General features: G+C 46.2%; 1 protein-coding gene across 1 annotated transcript; it reads right to left on the bottom strand.

Annotated features, from left to right (window-relative positions):
• Positions 1-540: 540 nt before the first annotated feature.
• On the bottom strand, positions 541-16570 carry SMCR8 (SMCR8-C9orf72 complex subunit). Its single transcript, XM_082260182.1, has 2 exons — positions 13873-16570; positions 541-1416 (listed from the first exon to the last, which is right to left on the bottom strand). Exons 1-2 carry the CDS (start codon positions 16197-16199, stop codon positions 963-965), a joined length of 2781 nt encoding a protein of 926 aa, XP_082116308.1. The 5' UTR covers positions 16200-16570; the 3' UTR covers positions 541-962.
• Between the last annotated feature and the right edge of the window lie 290 nt (positions 16571-16860).

The raw sequence follows: 16860 nt of genomic DNA, 5'->3' as shown, positions 1-16860 counted from the left end.
TGCTCGTTTCCCTTACTTAAGATGTCAGCGCCTGAACCTGAAGCCGGGAGGACAATGCTGGAAATTACTAAACAGGTAAGTGTCCTTATATTAAAAGTCAGAAGCAGGCAGGTGACAGCTCCCTCTCCGCTCTGTGTGCGGAGAGGGAGGTGTCAGGGCCCCATGCATCTCTATGAGGGAATCGGATGAGAGCGGACTGCCTGTCCGCTCTCATCCGATCCGATCCCCTGGATGGATGTGAAAGAGGGTTTCCATCCGTCCGGATTTCATGGACAGGATCGGATGTGGATAGCAGCAGGTGTCAGCGGACAAGCCATGTGTGTACGGAGGAGGGGGTGTAGGCTGAAACTTTTTTCATTTGTCTGCCAGAGGCTACAACCAACCAGGCAATAAACATTTTCAGAAGGAAGCCAGCAATGGCATCCCATGCAAAAGGGGCCTGCTTCACTGTCTTGTTTTAGAGACAAAGCAATAAAATCAACCACAAGGTGTACAGCCATGGAGATTGCCTTAATAAAATGGGGTAATGAACTTTCTGCAGTGTTTCAATGTGAGATGAATAAAGAAAAACAAAATGCCCATCTGACGTTAGGTTTGGCTAATTATTTTACCTATTGTAGTATAAAGTTATTAAAACAAGAGCCGTTGTCTTTCACGTAATAAATTTGACATAACTAAAAGCAAGATTTGCATTAACCTTGAGATCTGCTCTGCTGGCCCTGAATCCAGTTACTGTTTTCCTCACAGATACTATTTAGGTGCCACGAGCTTAGGCCCTCAGTAGTACGATGCACTGAGACAACAAAAAATAAGACACAACATTAAAGTAGGACATCAAAACAAAAGAAAAGAAATTATAAACTCTGTTCCAGCTTATGGTGCAAAATAATCATGCTTCAAGAGTCCTTTAGACATCCACAAGCCTCCCTTGGAGGATATACTTCTGCATTGCGGCCCAGGTGTCAGATTTTGTATAAAAAGCTTGGGATATAGTCGAACCTGAGCACAGGAAGGAGCTGCGTCCCCGATTCCCTTAGGTAATGAATTTTCAGGAGCTCTGAGAGGTATTCTACTATTCTAGCGTCCTCCTGAGACAGGCCAAGCAGCTGGTGGAGAAAGGTAGCACGACGCTTTGCAATAGACTCTTCGCTCTCCTTTTCCCGGATGGGCAGGTGGACGTGATGGCAGAAGGTAAAAAGGAAGGCTTTGGCGCCAAGCTGGGTCAGCATACTCTGCACGTGCATGTAGTAGGTGCTGCCTTTACGGATCTGAGTGCGGTGGTCAGCCAGCCTCTGTAAGAGGGTTCCCCTGTACATGGGGCAACGAAGAGTTTTATTGTCGGCATCCAGGATGCTAGCATAGCGGCTGTAGCGGTTCAGAGAATGGAAGGTGTTGCAGCCGGACGAGGAGACCCCTCTACAAAAGAAACAGACATGTCATTAAAGTGGACCAGAATTAAAGATTTGCTATCTTATAGGGAGCATCTGCGAATGTTAATTGCACCCAGTTTCTGAAGGATTTTTATTTAGTCTTGAATTCCTCCTGAAAAATACCAATGCACTTCCTGATGTGTCTTTGCCTAGGCACTCCTATTATGTATAGCAGTGTATATGAAGTGTGAGATCATCTATGGCCCTGGTCCTCAGGGCCCACTAACAGGCCAGGTTTTCAAGATAACTGAAATACATCCCAGGTGATATAATTTGCTGCTCAATGATTGCAGTACTCTAGTCTGCATCTCTCCAAGGTAATACCTACAATCTGGCCTGTTAGTGGGCCCTGAGGACCAGAGTTGAGGACCACTGATATGGAACTGCTGCTTTTACCACAATTAGAGATGTCATTACTGTGCTGCTCACTGTTTTCATTGCTGGAATGGAAGCTGTACCTGAGGACCTGCAGTGCAAGGATCTCCCTGCTTCATTCATTTTGAGGGTCTGTTTTTCCTCCACCTCTCCTGCTGAATCTGCCACCAATCATAGAGGGCAGCTCTACCACAATTAAGGTGAAAGTAAACCCTCCGTTTTCAGCCAAGGAAGCTGCCATCTTGGCCTCTGTTTAACCACTTCCCCTGATTGGACGTCATATGATGTCCTGGGGTTTAAGTGGGGATCTCTGAATGATGGGTGCAGCTGCAAGCATCATTCAGATATTTTTTTCTTCAGGCGATTCCCTACACCAGGGCTTGACAAATTTGCCTGAAATCTAGGAGCCAGCTAAAAAAGTTAGGAGCCAGTTTTTTTTTTTTTTAAACTAACAACCAAGCTTTATTTAATAAAACTGATACTAAATTTACACATAAATACGACTAGAACCCCACTCTCCTATATAGCGCAATTGGATGGAAACAGACTGTCTGTCTCTTTCCATCCGATGCCATCTGATCGGATCCACGGGATGGATAGAAAATAGAACCACCATCCGTCTGTTTTTGGCGGGCAGGGTCAGATGGCGGCAGATTACTGCTCCATAGAGGAGACTGAACGGTCCGATCAGGTCTGCCTGAAAAACTGACAGGCGGACCTGATCAGACAGCCCGTGTGAAAGGGGCCTTTGGCTGTGGCACGGCGATGAGGAAAAAAAAAAAAAAGATATATATATATTTATATATATATATTTTTTTTTTTAATAAGAATTGAAGAAAAAAAAAGAAAACATTTTTTTATTTTTTTTTTTAATAATTAAAAAAAAAAGAAAAAATTATTATTTTTTTTACATTTAAAAATAAATTAATAATAATAACCACACTCCCTGTCCACTTACCTTTAAGCAAAGGTAACTGGACAGAGAGATGAAGCCTTAAAAAACTTCCCTCTCTTCTCCTCTTTGGAAGGAGAAGAAAAGGCATTGAGAACATGCATTACTCCCGGCCACCACAAGAGGGCGCCAGTTCCCCAGCTTCTCATCTCACAGAAGAAGGCCGAAAAGCCGGGGACTAAATTTCTGGACGGCGTGGAAGTCCGTGAACTCGAAGAGGAGGTGGGGGGCGCAAAAGGGACAGGACAGCTCAAGCAGGGCACCCCAGGCGCCAGGTCGCTAATTCTAGTCGCAAATGCGACCTGGCGCCCGGGATTTGTCGAGGCCTGCCCTACACCATAAGAACAATCATAGCGGCTGAACAGCCGCTTGATCGTTCTTACAGGCGACGGGAGGTGACATCCCCCCCCCCCTGCCATCCTTCAGTGCTTCTACCAGGTCGCCCGTACGATCGGCGAGCCGGAGAAGGAACCGGCCACCGGGCAGAAGAATACTATAGAGACGGCAGCCAAAAAAGAAGCTCATGTACTTTTTTGAGCTTCAGGCAACAAAATGCTCATATCTGAACAGGGGCCATTGAGATTATTATATAGGATTTATCTAGCGCCGACAGTTTACGCAGCGCTTGAAAAGGATTTTACTTGTTGGGCATTTTGAGACTCTAGAGATGAGCATTTTACCAGCTGAAAAATGCTCATGTGCGAACAGGGCCTAAGAGCCGGTTCACACTGGGGCGACTTCAAAGCCACCCGACTATGAAGCCGCCCCCTGCAGCGCGATTTCAGCATGGCTTGCAAATGACTTCTTTAATAGAAGTCAATGCAAGCTGCTCCAAAGTCACCCCCAAGTAGTGCAGGAACCTTTTTCTAAGTCGGAGCGTCTTGAGTCGCTCCTATTAGAATGGTTCCATTGCACTGAATGGAGCGCAACTTGTCAGGCGACTTAAAGTCGCCCCAGTGTGAACCGGCTCCAAGAGTGTGCTTCCCTAGCTTTTTCTTCAATCAAATAGAACTATTATGCTGTCTAGAATGTACAACCTGTAGTATAAACACATATACCTGGCTTTACCAAAGCCATACAAATTTATGCGTGTGTGCAGAGCCAATAAGTGTGTCCTGAAGCTATACATCTTTTTAAAACTGTCCAACTTTCACAGAAGGCATTGCAGTTTTTAGTGATATTTGAGTAGGCCATTTCATTATTTTACAGGATTTTTATAGCGCCAACAGTAGGGATGTAACGATATTGCCGCTATCGCGGTATCGCGATGGTTACCGTGTCCCGATATCGTCGTGGTTGGGTTGCACGGTTTTGCAGGCGGCAGATGATCAGGGGCGGCCGCTAGAAGAAAAAAAAAATAGCCGCGGCTGGGACTCGTCTCGGAGTATTATTCAAATTCACTGGTCTGGCCGCCGTCTCTGTCTCGGCTCCTGTCTGTCACGGTCACTCACCTGTCACCTCCCTATGCTGCACAGTGCTTAGTGCTTACTGGCCGAGCCGAGGCGAGCGGCTGCCAGTTGGTTTGGAGCAGTGTGGGTGGGCGGGCTTGTGGGGCGGAGGCAGAGCCAGCGCACAAGAGCAGCGGACTCGGCGGAGCAGCTTCCAGGCAGGCACCAGGAAACAGCACCACTACACTAAGGCAAGAGCAAGACACCAGACCGCCGGTGAGTGTAATGTCACGTGTAAAGATAAATTAAATGAAAAAAAAAAAAAACACTGACGCCAGTGCCACTATCATACTGATGGAATTCAAGTAGTGTATCTGTGGTCATTCATTAAACACTAAACAGGAGGATTTGCAACATTAGGTCATAGAGTTGGTTTTAGGGGGAAAGCAAGCATATCATATTTTTACTTAGTGAGTAAATATTCAAAGTGATTTTTTATGTGGCTTTCACATATTTGCAAACTTATTTCTTCAATAGTATTAAAGATAAGTGTTCTAATACTGCGGCCTGCAGGCCTCATTGATGATCCCTCAGGCTGGAAGTTCTCTCACTCTGGGCTGTCTGGGCGACTCCAGTCTGCAAAGTAACTACTACTTTAAGGGGGGCATTCTTCTCACTGACCATCAATGTTAAGGGCATTTTTATGAGCTATTTAACAATACCGTGAGCTTTCCCACAATATCGCAATAAATATCGTACCGTGAGGTCAATATCGAAATTGTATCGTACCGTGAGATTTTGATATCGTTACATCCCTAGCCGAAAGTTTATGTTGTAAAGTTCTGCACAAGGGCAGACAGTACAGTTGCAATACAATTCCATACAGGATGAATCAGAGGGCCCCGCTCATTAGAGTTTAAATTAAGTAACAGACAAGTTCTGCTACTTTGCTAACCTCAGACTGTTGTGTTACACAGAGATATGAGGGAAGGTAATTACTAACAGTAACATGGGTGTATGAAATTATTACAAGCCTAGATCCACGTAATTGCATCACATCTCTAACTAGATGTGAAGCTTGCCACTTACTGCCAAGTTGGAAGACACTCTTGGACCTCCAGCCGCAGGGGATCTTCAAACTGTGGCCTCCAGCTGTTACAGAACTACAAGTCCCATGAGGCATTGTAAAACTCTGACAGTCACAGACATGACTAAGCATGATGGGAATTGTAGTTCTTGAACAACTGGAGGGCCATAGTTTGAAGACCCCCTGGTATGTTATCGTTTTGAGAGAATTGGAGTAGTGGCTTGCCTACTTCAGATTTACTGTGGCATAGTAGCCCTGCTGGGTAGGACCAGGTACATGTACATGATCCAGTATTTCCAGGTAGGAGGGGGCACATGTGCCCGCCGCCCTGTCTGTGCTGTCATTTGCTACAGCACAAGCCAATTAGCGGGTCCTGGTCAACGATTTATGGTCGGAAACCGCTGATTGGCTGAGCGAATGACAGAACAGAGTTCTGTGTTGGTAAAAACCACAGGGCTTTGCAGTCAGCAGCGATGTAATGATTTTTAAACAAGCACATCCAACAGTAAAAACAGCACACAGTTAACCCCTTGATTGCTCCGTTAACCCCTTTCCAGCCAGTGTCATAGTAGAGTGACCGTGTATATTATTAGCACTGATCACTGTATCAGTGTTACTTGAAAGGTCAGTGCCCAGTGGCCAGTGTCATAGCAACCTGGTTGACGCGTTTCATCAAATAGGATTTCTTCAGATGCGTTTCATCCAATAGGATTTCTTCACACACCTCTGAAGAAATCCTATTGGATGAAACGCGTCAGTTGGGAGGCTATGACACCGGTACACCATTGAGCCGCGGCTACCTTACATACTAGTTTTGGATGCTTATTCAATATTCACTCTTGTAAGTACCTTTTTAATAAACCCCTATGTTTTACCAAACTGGACTTCACTATTATTACTCCATTGTTTTCCTGATGGCGGCTCTCCCATCCATGAGAGTTTAGGCATCTCATTCCATACACCAGTGGCATCTTAAAGCAGTGTTCCAGCCTCCCCCTCCAAAATATAAAAGTCAGCAGCTACACATACTGTACACATACTGTACAAATACTGTAGCTGCTGACTTTTAATATTAGGACACTTACCTGTCCTGAAGTCCAGCGATGTCGGCACTGCAGCCAATGTTTACATCGGCTGTCGGGTGCTGACGCTGCCATTGCCGGTAAGGGAACCTGGCAGTGAAGCCTTGAGGCTTCACGGGCGGGTCCCTACTGAGTATGCGCGAAGCACATTCGGATTGGCTCGGCGGCGGGGGAAGGAGGAGGGGGGCCAAACTTCCGAGAAACAGCACCACGGCGCCGTCTCCCAGGAGTGGGGAAGGGTACTTGTCAAAAACAGGTACCCGCTCCCCCCTGAAAGGTGCCAAATGTGGCGCCGGAGGGGGGGGGGGGAACCAATGAGCGGAAGTTCCACTTTTGGCTGGAACTCCGCCTTAAGGAGGAGTGGAGAGAAGTTGGATGAACTTTTGTTCCTAAACACAGTTGACCGCTTTGTTTCTCTACATGCTCCATATTAATGGAGGTCTGGTAAGCAGCCTCTGTTGGACACCTTGGTGTTGTGTGCCATTATTTCACACGAATGCTGGTGATGGGATGTCATCTTTCTGTATGGTCTTTAGGCATTTATGTGCCTCACTTCTAGCCCTGCATCTGGGACTTTCAAGCCTATAATAAAGCTTACCTATAGGTAATGTAAATATCTCCAAACCATGCACTGTTTAGAGATTTACTGTACATGCAGTTACTGTACAGGCCCCGGCGGCCGTTCCTTCAGAGTGCCTCAAACAGCACGTGACGTCATCATGGCTCCGGCCACTCACACAGTCGTAGTCTGAATCCGGAAAGGAAGACCGGGTGAAGATGGAAGCCCTGTTAGTGGTGACAGCGTCAGCGTGGAGGGCTTTGTTCCAAGGTAAGTCACCTAATGTGCTAGTATGCGATTGCACACTAGCACATTATAACTTTTTGTTTTGCGTGTTTAAAAATAAAATTGCTGGTGGTTTACTACCACTTTAACCACTTCTAGACCAGGCCTATTTCTGAGATTTGTTGTTTACAAGATAAAATCAGTATTTTTTTGCTAGAAAATTACAGAACCCCCAAAACAGTATATATATATATATATATATATATATATATATATATATATATATATATATATATATATATTTAGCAGAGACCCTAGAGAATAAAATGGCGGTTGTTGCAATATTTTATGTCATACCATGTTTGCGCAGCGGTCTTTCAAACGCAATTTATTTGGAAAAAATACACTTCAATGAATTTAAAAAAAAAAAAAAGTTAACCATAAAGTTAGCCCAATTTTTTGTATGTGAAAGATCTTACGTTGAGTAAATAGATACCCAACATGTCACGCTTTAAAATTGTGCACACTCTTGGAATGGAGACAAACGACAGTACTTAAAAATCTCCATAGGCGACCCTTCAAAAATTTTTAATGGTTACCTGTTTAGAGGAGGTCTAGTGCTAGAATTATTGCTTCCCTGTTTAGTATCACTTTAAGGCCCCTTTCACACATACGGTCCGTTCAGTTCATCAGTTCAGTCACGTCAAAATGTATCAGCTTTTCATCCGTTTTTTTAATCCGTTTTTTCATCTGGTTTTTCATTGTTTGTCCGTTTACATCCGTTTTTCGTCCGATACGTTTTTTTGACGGATGCAAAATAGGACATTCATCCGTTCCAAAAAATGGACATTGACGGAAGCAGATGAAAACGGATGATCATCCATTGTCATCCGTTTTTACATGGAGATGCACTGATGTCCGTTTTTCATCCGTCAATGATGAAAGATGGATGAAAAACGGACAAATGGACCGTATGTGTGAAAGGGGCCTAGGAGAGACTTGCTGTCCAGCAGACTGTAATACGCAATCCCAGCCACTTCTACAGACATGCTTACAGCTTGATCACACTTCCCCTTTCTGCTACAATAATGGCTCATAATGAAACTTACTTTCCAATCCGAAACATCATTTGTTTTCAATTTAAAATGGCAGAACTCCACAAAGAATGTTTGACAATGAAACTTTAGTCTTTTAACAACCCTACATAAAACTGAAGAGTACCTACAGATTTTTATGTACATATCTATCTCTCAAAGGTTTTTTTGGGTTCTGCGTAAAGAGACCCTGTGACCATATCATTCATTTTAACAATTTTCCCATAACATTTTAAAGTGCCTTTAATGTATTTTGTGTTTGTTATTGGCTTCTCTTGTCAATTCAAAAACCCTGAGACTGCTGCTGAGTGCCGACATCTTGGATGATATGTCAGCAGCCCTGGCAGACTCGCAGCTGTCATTAAAATGACATCCTAATGCATCCCCCTTCTCCCCTGGCAGCTACATAAATGATTATGCAGGGATGTGAGGGGCAGAGGAGCTGGGCCAACACATACAGTAATCACACACTCCCAGTAGAGGAGAGAGATTTGAATTGGAAGGAGGCTGTGCTAGGGCAGGGACACTTTCTGGAGTGTCAATTCTGTAGTAAGTTCAGAAGCACATTAAGGGCCCCTTTCACATTTGTGCGACTTGGGACCGCAAAGCCACATGACAAGTCGTACCCCATGATTTCCAATGAGTACCGTTCATATCTATGTGACTTCAAAGCAGTCCTTGCGCTACTTTGGTCCGACTTTGAAGCGTTTTAAAGTCCAGAGACCTCAAGATTACACAGGCATTGCTTTAGATCCGGTCAAAATCACGCGACTTTTAGGTCACACAAGCGTGAAAGGGACTTTAAAGTGATTTTTTTTGTGTTTAAAAATAACAAACATGTTAAACTTACCTGTTCTGTGAAATGGTTTTGCACAGAGCAGTCCAGAGCCTCTAGTAGATACATATTCGCCAGCACACCAAGGATCTTGCAAAAGCAGTCCAAATTCTTTTGCAAGATCCTTGGTGTTCTGGCGAATATGTATCTACTTGTAACTGATCCAGTTGCCAACTGGTGATCGCTTCAGCACCCAGTACACACGAGCCTACAAACCAGGAAGGTGTGCGATAGGAATATGAACTATACAGTCCAGAGCCTCCTCTTCTCGGTTCCCTCTTTGGTGCTCCTGGCCCCTTCCTCCTGCTGAGGAAGTCACCCCATAGCTTGCTATGGGGTGACCCGAACCGAGCTCCATGTGTTCATTCAGACTTGGAGGCCATGGCTAGGTCCTGCCCCCTCTCTCTCTCATTGGCTCACTGACTTTAACAGCAGCGGGAGCCAATGGAGCTCCGCTGATGTCTCAGCCAATGAGGAGGGAGACTCCCGGGCAGCTGAATCGCTCCTGCAACATCGCTTGATAGAAATGGGCTCAGGCAAGTATTTGGGGGGGGAGCTGCTGCACACAGAAGGCTTTATATGTTAATGCATAGAATACATTAAGATAAAAACCTTATGCCTTTACAACCACTTAAAGTCAATAAAATATTAATAGAAAGCATACAAAAGAAAAAAAAATATTACTTGATTTTTCTGTGCCTTTACCTGCAAGGGTTTAGGTTGATTGCAGGAACCCCTTTTAATGTATGTGTATCATGATTGTCTGGTATGGTTAGGTTTGTACATTCTAAAAGTATATCAAGCCCCTATCTGCCCTATTTGTCTGGGTGACCACTGTTACCAAGATGGAAAAGAGATAAGAAAACCAAAAAAAAAAAAACTTTAAAAGTTGTTTCCAGAACAGGAATAGAAGGGAAATCATCCAATGTAAGGCCACTGTCCAGTGACTAGGAGGTTGGGATTTCCCCTAACTTTAGTGACATTTCCTCACTTGGTACTGTGACTCCAGAACAGGAAGTGGTGGGTTACTCTCCTCAATGGGCAGCACAGTGGCTAAGTGGTTAGCCCATCCGCCTAGCCGGGTCTTCAGCTCGAATCCCAACCACGGCACTACCTGGCTGGATTCTGCATGTTCTCCCTGTGCCTGCATGGGTTTCCTCCTACATTCCAAAGACATGCTGATAGGTTAATCGGGTCCTATCTAAATAGGCCATAGTATGTGAATATGAGTTAGGGACCTTAGATTTTAAGCTCCTCAAGGTAAGGGGCTGATGTGAATATACAATATATGTATGTAAAACACTACGTAAATTCAAGGCGCTATACAAGTACCTGTAATAATAATAATAATAATAATGAAAAACAAAAGATCTCTCTCCTATACGGCTATATGAATGTAATGAATTGGAGCAAAGGGGGGGAAACAAAAGATCACCCCCTAGGAAACATTGTTGACCCTTGTCTGGGGAGAATTTCCTATCTCCTCTATTTTGGCGTACCTGTAATAATAATAATAATAACGGCCCGAAAAAGACAAAATTAGGTGCCGCCTAGGGGGTAAAGTCCAGCTAGACTGCTGTGAGTGCAGGCAGGGAGTTTGTCCTAGCTCCAAGCTGCAGCAATGTCAAAGAAAAACATCCATAAGCCGCACATCATGAAGGAGACCCATGTGCATGAAGTGAGATGAACGGCAGCCTCAGCCCGGACTCCAGCCAGGCCATGCCCCTAACAGGTTTCACTCCACACCCTGGAGCTTAATCATGGAGAAGTTCCAAGGGGCGGAGCGAAATGTGCTGGGGGCGTGGCCTGGCTGGAGTCCAGGCTGAGGCTGCCGTTCATCTCACTTCATGCACATGGGTCTCCTTCATGATGTGTGGCTTATGGATCATTTCCTTTAATAATATTAATGGGACTCTGTCAGCAAAGATTGTGTCCCCAGTGACTCTCTCAATGCATGCCTACTATTTATAAAATAGAACTCCTGATGTTGAGCATTGCTTTCCATTATAGGGCTGATTCATTGGCGTCCGCAGAACTTTTTTCAGGGAGGGGGGGCATATATTTAAGGTCACCCATGCCCCGCCCCTTTTCAACGATGTCAAGAAGGTGAGGGGCTTAGTCATTATATTTATTTTGATCATTTATTTTTAAAGGGCAAAACGGCAGCATTTATTTTTAAAGCATTTGTTAACCTAACAGAAATTTTTTTTTTTGATCCTGTTCCCTTAAAGCGGTTGTAAACCCAAAGTTCAAAAAAAAAAAAAAAAAAACAACCTGCAAGACAAAGGCATAATGAGCTAGTATGCATCGCATACTAGCTCATTATGTATTACTTACCTTAGAACGAAGCCCCGACACGGACCCCCGGACATCGCTGCGGGCGCTGCCATGATCCCTCGCCGTCTCTTCCGGGTTCGGCGGCTCCGGCGCGGTGATTGGCTGGAAGAGACGGCTCCGGCGCGATGATTGGCCGGAGCCGCGATGACGTCACTCCCGCGCATGCGCGCGGGAGTGATTTTCCGGCAAGCTCCCGGCAAATAGATTGAAGGTCCCTCCGGACCTTCAGAGCGCATGCGCCGCTCGCGCGAGCGGCTACATGCACTGTAAATATCTCCTAAACCATGCCGGTTTAGGAGATATTATTTGTACCTACAGGTAAGCCTTATTATAGGCTTACCTGTAGGTAAAAGAGTAAAAAAGCGGGATACTACCGCTTTAAAGCATGTTATACAGCACAGTGCTTTGCTGTGTAATTTGGCCCCTTCTATCACCTAAAATACCTGGCTGATCCTGCCTGGCTATGTTCTCCCTTCTGTAAACTGACCACGGTATACCATGGCTGCTGAGCCCTGACACTGTGGTCAGTTTACATGTCTCCATCATCGACAGCTCTCCTCTGTCCTCTCTCCCTGCTCCTGTGTCAGTACCTGCCCCCTCCTGCTGTTGTAGTTTCATTTAAAGTTTCATATCCTAGAATCTACAGTCTGTTTAATAATCTTTAATAATCCTGTGTGCTCCTGTGTCTTATAAAAGGTTTTCAGAGCGCCAATCGCCGCTCACGTGACCCGTCGCCTCTCTCCTCCCGACTGACGTCAGCAAGGAATCCTTGGCCCCGCCAGCAGCAGGTAGCTGTCAGACGGGGAAAGGAGAGAGCCGACGGGTCACATGACCGGCGCTTGGCGCTATAAAAACTGGTAAAGAACGGCTTATTTTTTCAAGACACACAACACAGGGGCACACAGGATTATTAAACAAACCAGACAGGATGGTATAAAGTGGCTTAACAGTCACTTTAAAAGGGGAAGTTGAGATTCGGGGGGGGGGGGGGCATTTGCCCCCCCCCCTCCCTTGCCCCTACCTGCGGACGCCCATGGGCTGATTCAGTCTTTACAAAGGGCAAGCAGGCAGTTGGAAGTGCTGTAATGTGTTATAAAAAAAAAAAAACACAAAGTAAACCCCCCCCTCAACCTAAACTGCAACTTCTCCTCGGAAGGAAACCTTAACTGAGAAACGTAGGCTGCCACTGCTGGTCTTTCCTTCTAAAAATGCTGGGTTATGTGGCTGCCACGTTGATGCTAGAACAATTACAGATGAGGAAGTCTCACTTGCGTTGTTGTTCTGAATCAGTGGCTCAAAGTGCTGACGCCAGGCAGCTGGCGTTTTCTCAGTACAGATTGTTCTGTGATAAATATGAATTGCTTTTGTTGACCTCCTTCAAGAAACGACAGTTGCCTAGCCATCAAGCTGATCCAAATGCCTCAATACCCAGATGTTCTTACATCATGGGAAGTATAATGACAAAGTGATACTAAATTATTTTTTTAAACAACAAACAGGGTATACTTCCCTGCTCTATGCAGTTGGTTTTGCCCAGAGTAGCCCAGATCCTTCTCTTCTCAGGTCCCTCGCCGGCACTCCTGGCCTATCCCTCCTGCCCCACAGCAAGAAGATTGCTATGGGGGGCACCCGAGCCACTACTCTGTGTGTCCATTCAACACAGAGGTGCGCCTTGGCCCGGCCCCTTCTCTCTCCTCGTTGGCTCACTGACTTCAATTGACAGCAACGGGAGCCAATGGCGTCCACTGCTGTGTCTCAGCCAATAAGGAGGGGGTAGTTACTGGATCAAGATGGGTCTCAGGTAAATATTAGGGGGGCTGCTGCACACAGAAGTTTTTTTTTTATCTTAATGCATAGAAAGCATTAAGATAAAAAAATAAAAAGACAAAAAAAACCCCCCTGCTTTTAAAACCACTTTAAAATACTGAAGCTGGACACAGCCAGGCAAATAATATGTTGAAAGAGGTTGGCAAAGTATTACGTATTTTCATGACAGAAACACAAAATTATCTCTCTCACATGCATCTGATTGATGGAGGTAGCCATTCTTCAACTTCCAGGACAATAAAGTAGACTCTAAAAATGTGTAAAGTGGCTGCTTTAGTCTTCTAATGTAATCTGCTTAGTTCCAGGCTCCCTTTGGGTACTTGACCTATTGCACATTATTTGGGTTTCTATTATCAATGCTTGCATTGTAAAAACAGTCTGCATCACCTCACAGCAACCAGAGTTACATAGGTCTTCTAAATATCAGAATGGTAAGTGGCGGAACCATTATGCAGTATTCAGAAGCACTTGTAGGAACCACATACCACCATCATCAACAACCTAAGTATGGGAGTAGGGCTTTCATTCATATTGTTTCTTAATCATCACGGCTTTATAGCCCCTCTCTTTGTACAGAACTACAGAAAATGTTGGTGCCATTTGACAATAAGCGTCAAATGGCCCCTGGAATCTGACCATCCCTGAAAACTGCCAAAACAGAAACATGCATGCCTTCTTTACCTCTGAAGCCCAATCAGTTTCCACTTCTGGAAATCCATGATGTGTAGAGGCGACGTCACCCATGGCTTTATCGGTTTGGCAACTTGTCCATAGTTCGGGACAAACAAAGACAAAGCAGTGACAAGCCTTTTCACAAAGGCCTCCTCCTCTCCCAGGACCACAAGAGTTCTCCCACTCAAAAGAGAATAGATGGCAGGATGGGAAAAGGGGTACTGCCTGATGAACATGAGTGCATTTTGGCCAGCTTTCCGTTTCTGCCGATCTGTGACGGTGGTGACAGGAGGTGGGGAAGGTGTCCGGTCGGAGCATGTTGATGCGCTACTTCTAAAACTGGTTGAGTCCGAGTACTCATCGAGCATGTTCTTCTCAGCATCCTTGCTGCTCAACAAGTAACTGGACTCAGGAACTGCAGCTGGTTCACTAAAAGCATTTTCTACATGTTCAATTGAAAACTTTACTTGACCAAAGTTCTGGTCCATGTTGTTACATGGCTGTGGTGGGATGCTAACAACCGCTCCATCACATTTTTCAGGAACAAGCTCTCCGGTTTGTTCTTCTGGACTTGAATTGTCTGTCCTGATACAACATGGTGGCTCCATGGCCAAATCATTCTCCGTTTCATCATTCATGAAGGGATCTACTTCTGGAGAGCCTCGCTCAAACTGCTGCTCTCTATCCAAATCTTCCACAATGGGATCTTCTTCATTGATAGCCATTTGGTAGGCTGCGCGAAAATCCTCGGGAATCACAGTTTCGGAAGGACATGTGCTAAGGACTTCTATGCTGTCTTCACTAATGGTGCGTCTGCTCCCGGCTTTTCTTCTTGGCGGCTGAGGGCTAGTATGCAGTCCCAGACATGGCTGGCTCTCAGAGTGGATCAGAATGTTGGATTTTTCGGTCTGCAAGACCTCAATACTTTCACCACTGCTTATGCTCCCTTTAGTTTCCACATCAAGAAATTCCATGGGACCTGGGTTATCGCAAGCAGCTAACTCGGTTGCTTTCCCATCGTGGTCATCGTTGAACAACTCCTGCTCAATTTTTATAGGGACAGACTCTACGCTGGATTTGTAAGATTCTAAACTTGTTGAAGGCTTAATGGTTTCATTTTCCAGACCAGAACTAGTGTGAGCAGCTAACAAGTTGTCGGAGTATTGCCTATCGACTAGCTTCAAATCCCAGGTGGACACGTCTTCAAACAAGAAGTTGACTATGGTCTGCTGCTCCAACAGAGCTCGGTCAAGGTGGCCCATCAACAAGTAGCTGACGTCGCCTCGATATCTTTTCTCAATGCTGGTCAGCAAGTCTATGGTTTGCGTAAAGAAATAACTGTCCACGAGCTCCTCTAACGTTTTCAATTTCTTATCAAAACATTTGGAAGATTTGGCCTTTATGAACTTGGGGATGTAAGAAGGTCTTGAAGTAAAGACGTCTGCATCTCCATTCTCCTCGTGGTCAGATGCCACCGCTTGTTCAGATGTGCCATTTGCAGCTTCATCCTGAACACTTTCCGGCACATACAGCTGGTAGTCCTCCCCTTTTAAATGTCTATAGGGATAGGACTGGATCTGTTTAAGCAAATCCTGGTGCTCAATCATGGACTTTTCCACGTTGCCCAACTCGTTGGCCTTCTCGATGGCCTGTGTGGTGTAGAAGCCCTTGTCGTCCGTCTTCTGCTGCTCCTCCATCTCCGCCAACAGCACCGATCGGGTGTAATCCAGGTCCTTGAGTTTCTTCTCCAGCTCGTTGGCGAAGGCCTTGCGGTTGCCGGTCTTCAGGCAGTCGGAGGCCTTAGAAAAGTCTCCGGAGAGCTCCAGGAACTGCTGCATGATCTTGTCCTCATCGGTGGAAATGTATGCCATGCAGAAGGGGCGGACGAAGCCGCGGGCCTCCAGGTCGTAGAGGGTCAGGTGGTGGACGTAGGCAAAGGCTCCCTCTTTGGAGTCGCCTAGGACGACCTTGGAGTCTTCAACGAAGTTGAGTTTGGGGTAGGAGGAGCCCGGCGGGTGCCCGACGAAGGAGGCCTGGTAGTCCACGGACATGATCCTCAGGGAGAAGTAGTTGAGGTCGAAGGTGCCACGCACTCGCGGGTCGTCGGGGATGGTAAGCAGCGGCTGCGGCCCAACTTGCTCGGAGAATTCCGAGATGAGGACGAAGTCGCGTCCGAATTTGGCTCCGGAGAGACGGGACCAGGGGCTGCTCTCTGCCTCCGAATACGGGAAGAGGGGTACCGAGTACTCCTCCGGCAGCCCCGGCGAGACCCTCATCGCTGGCTCGTCGTACTCCTCCTCCCTCGTAAACGCCACCAGGTCTGGGGAACCGATCATACTCGTCCCTCTAGGGGGGAGCCCTGAGCTCCTCTCCTCAGTCAGTAAGGGGAACCTGTACTACCTCACAGGGGGGGCGCCATGTTGGAGGACGGACCACATGACCTCCCTTTGACGTCACGCTGATGAGGAGAACCCCCCTTCAGCCGAGCTCCGCAGCCTCCATCTACACCGGTGGGCGCTGTGAACGTGACGAGCCGACTCAGAGGAATCCCCGGAGCACACAAACCCCTCCCAGAGACTCATTTGCGATAAAATAGCAAAGCGGGGCATGCCGGGAAATGTAGTTCCGCTAAGGTCATGTGACTGCCCAACAGCCACTCAAGCCGCGGTCACGTGATAACCAGCACTAGGTCGTGTCTAACCCTAGAGCCCGCCCGCCAGCCAATGAACACAGAGAGACACTACAATCTAAAATAACCGTACAGAATCTCATTTCACCGCCCATCACCTCACAGTACCCGTTTCTTAGGAATCAGGGAGGAAATGGGACTGTCATGTGACTTGTAGCACTGGGTGACGTCACACCCCTCTGTTACGTGAGCATGCGCAATGGGGAGCGGCTGGACAGGAAGTGACGAGGGTATGGTTTCTTCACGGGGTATGGTTTTTTGACGTTACACAACACCGTGAAAAAACCTACCCGTGAGAAATGCCTACC

This window comes from Pelophylax lessonae (genome assembly GCF_965119305.1).
Source record: "Pelophylax lessonae genome assembly, chromosome: 6".
Classification (NCBI taxonomy): Eukaryota; Metazoa; Chordata; class Amphibia; order Anura; family Ranidae; genus Pelophylax; species Pelophylax lessonae.
This window is presented reverse-complemented; position numbering and strand designations above follow the sequence as displayed.

Coding starts and splice junctions, on each gene's coding strand:
- SMCR8 (XM_082260182.1), bottom strand. CDS start 16,199: ATGATCGGTTCCCCAGACCTGGTGGCGTTTACGAGGGAGGAGGAGTAC. Junction 1,417..13,872: donor AAACTGATTGGGCTTCAGAG/GTAAAGAAGGCA, acceptor TTTCTTTTGTAG/AGGGGTCTCCTCGTCCGGCT.